Below are 2500 nucleotides of genomic sequence, written 5' to 3'. Positions count from 1 at the left end.
GCTCTCCATCTCGTCCAGCCGAGCCCGAGCCCGCGCGTGCTCCGTCTGCAGGCGGGTATGCTCCTCAGTGAGGCGCCGCACGTGCTCCGGCAGCTCGCCATCGCCCAGCCGCCAGGACAGCTCCACCTGCACATACAAACACACGCGCAGGGGAGAAGAGTGCCTGGTCAATATGACTCATACAACTTTCCTGTGACTCACACCTGGGATCAAACACGACCCCACCTCCTCTTTTGGCAGTTCAAAGCTAAAACAAGGGTTATATAACACTGCTGACTGGTCCGATATTATACTACAAGCTAATGCTATTGGGCATTTACCACATAAGCCTAAGCTGGAAAGTAAATTTGCCTTACCTGAACCTCGACGTGGCGCCGGTCAGGCTGCAGCTCGGGAGGTGGCGTTTCCCTGATGATAGTGACGTGAGGTCTTGGCTCCGCTTGCTCCCCTGCCTCCCCTTCCTCCGTTGCCGCAGAATTCTGCCTGGAGAGTGCTCGAAGAGCTGAGCTCACGTCGCCTCCGGTGAGGCAGGTCTGGACGGCTGTCTCCATGCAGATGATGGTCCTCTCCTTGCGTGTGCTCGCCGTCGAGGTTGAGGTAGATTTGGCTTCTCGGTGGAGAGAACGCGGGCTGCGCGACCTGCCACCTCCCAGACCCGACAACGCCGAGGGCGGCAGGCTGGCACTCATCACAGAGCCTCGCACCCGCCCCGTGCTGCTGCCGCTACTGGACTCGGATTTTCCTATAGATTTGGTGCGTCTCAGGGAGGACTTGGAAGCATCCTCCTCAGCTGCCATGTGCTCCCGCCAGCAAGCACTCATCTCACGGGCTTTCCGACGGGGAAGTGTGGCGTACATGTCCAGCGTATTTTTGCTGTCCTTTGACAGTCCCCCTCGATCCCTACTCTCATCTTTGGTGTCGCAAGCTTCCTTGGCTTTCCTACGACGTCCTAACGTCCCGTATTTCTCTGCTACTTCCTCCTTCTCGCCCTTAGGCTCCTTCTTCTTACGGCCGAGTGTACCAAATTTGGTATCCGGATCAGGCTTGGTATCTTTGGTATCGGTTTTCTTCCTACGTCCTAGAGTGCTGGTTTTGGCGTCGTCAGCAAGGTCTTTCTCAGCTGTTCTGGTGCGTGAATGTCCGGGGGTCTTATCGGGCCCTCGGGCGCTGGTCGCCTTGCGCTCGGACGCCGGGGTGGTGCTGGTGCGGGCGGAGCTTCGCAGGGGAGTCCTCTTCTCCTCTTTATTTCTGTCGGCCGGAGCGCGGGGTGTGGAACGCATTGCGGGCGCCCTCGGGGTGCTGCCGCGGCTGCTGTCACTGCGTGGAGACGCCACTGTGCGCCTTCGTCTCTCAGGTGTCCGCGGTGACTCCGTCAAGGAGCGAGGGGAGCTCCGGCCCGAGGAACCTCGCGGAGATGTAGGAGAGGTTCTGGTCGGCGTCCCCGACACTCTCGCAGCGTCCCTGTTGGTCGGGCGTGCAGGAGGCGTGTTTTTGGCGGGAGTCGGACTGGTCGTAGCGGGAGATTCTACCGGAGGACTCGGAACACTGGTGGGCACAGAAATCACTGTATCGAAAGTGTCCGTTCTCGAGGACAATGTGTTGTCGTCGAGGGAGTTGGAGGAGATGACGGAGGAGGTGAGGGACGCGTGGCCGAGGGACGCAGGGCCGCTCGAGAGGATCATGCTAGCTTCCTCGAGCGCCTCTGCTTCGACCTCCTCCTTGACGGCGTCGAGCGGCAGCCGCAGGGCGTCATCGTGGTAGGTGATGACGAGGTTGGTGGCGTTAGGGACGGGCTCCGTGGGAGAGGGGAACAGGTTCGGGGAGAGCGGGTCGTAGCCGCTGCCGCCGGAGAGGGTGGGCGGCGGGGCGTCTGCGTGCTGCAGGGAGGTCGGCCGCACATGGATCTCCTCCCCTTGCTGCACTTCCCCGTTCAGAGCAAGGTCTTCCTCCTCGTCACCTGCGAAGCAAGAGCAGAGTTAGCGCTGGAGGACTTTGCCATTTTTAATGCAGACATATGTTTATAAATCAGTGTTTTTTTTTTTTTTTTTTTTTGAGAATACAAATCAACACGTCCAAATCATAACAGAAAAGGATCTACACCAACCTACGAAGACCTCGGATTCGGCGAGGTCGTCGAGAGCTGGTAGGGACGACGCGGGCGCCAGGCGGGCAAGATTATCAGCGGAGCGTGGGCGGGGCAGACTCCCTCCGCCCACGCCCACCGCCACATTCTCTCCGAGCATCATGCTATACGCCCACCATGGCCTGCGAAAGAAAGAAAATCGGTTATCTCACACATGGAAGAAGAAATCTAACTCATTAAATCTCACTTACATCTATTTACAATGGACAATGCAGGTCAAGTGTTGCGACGCCTCCCCCCTCACTCTGATATCGCAACCGAAATACAGGCCGTCTACTCCTGCAGACTGCAGACGAGCAACGCCCTCCAGAGTCTTGCTCGAGCCGCAGCCCCGCGACGCCCAACCCCAGCCAAGCA

At 58.8% G+C, this 2500-nt stretch overlaps 1 protein-coding gene across 7 annotated transcripts in view; it reads right to left on the bottom strand.

Annotated features, from left to right (window-relative positions):
* LOC125036524 overlaps positions 1-2500 on the bottom strand; it is a 149440-nt gene that overhangs the window by 12291 nt on the left and 134649 nt on the right. For all 7 annotated transcript variants that reach the window (XM_047629177.1, XM_047629175.1, XM_047629180.1 and 4 more), the window contains 3 exons: positions 2105-2265; positions 357-1957; positions 1-126 (listed from right to left, as the gene is read on the bottom strand). The exon at positions 1-126 is cut by the window's left edge and continues 136 nt beyond it. In XM_047629177.1, coding sequence (XP_047485133.1) covers positions 1-126; positions 357-1957; positions 2105-2246 — 1869 coding nt within the window. In that variant the 5' untranslated portion in view covers positions 2247-2265. The remainder of the gene's footprint in view (positions 127-356; positions 1958-2104; positions 2266-2500) is intronic.

Source organism: Penaeus chinensis, chromosome 21, assembly GCF_019202785.1.
Source record: "Penaeus chinensis breed Huanghai No. 1 chromosome 21, ASM1920278v2, whole genome shotgun sequence".
Lineage (NCBI taxonomy): Eukaryota > Metazoa > Arthropoda > Malacostraca > Decapoda > Penaeidae > Penaeus > Penaeus chinensis.
The sequence above is the reverse complement of the archived record's forward strand: the minus strand, read 5'-3'. Positions and strand labels throughout refer to the sequence as shown.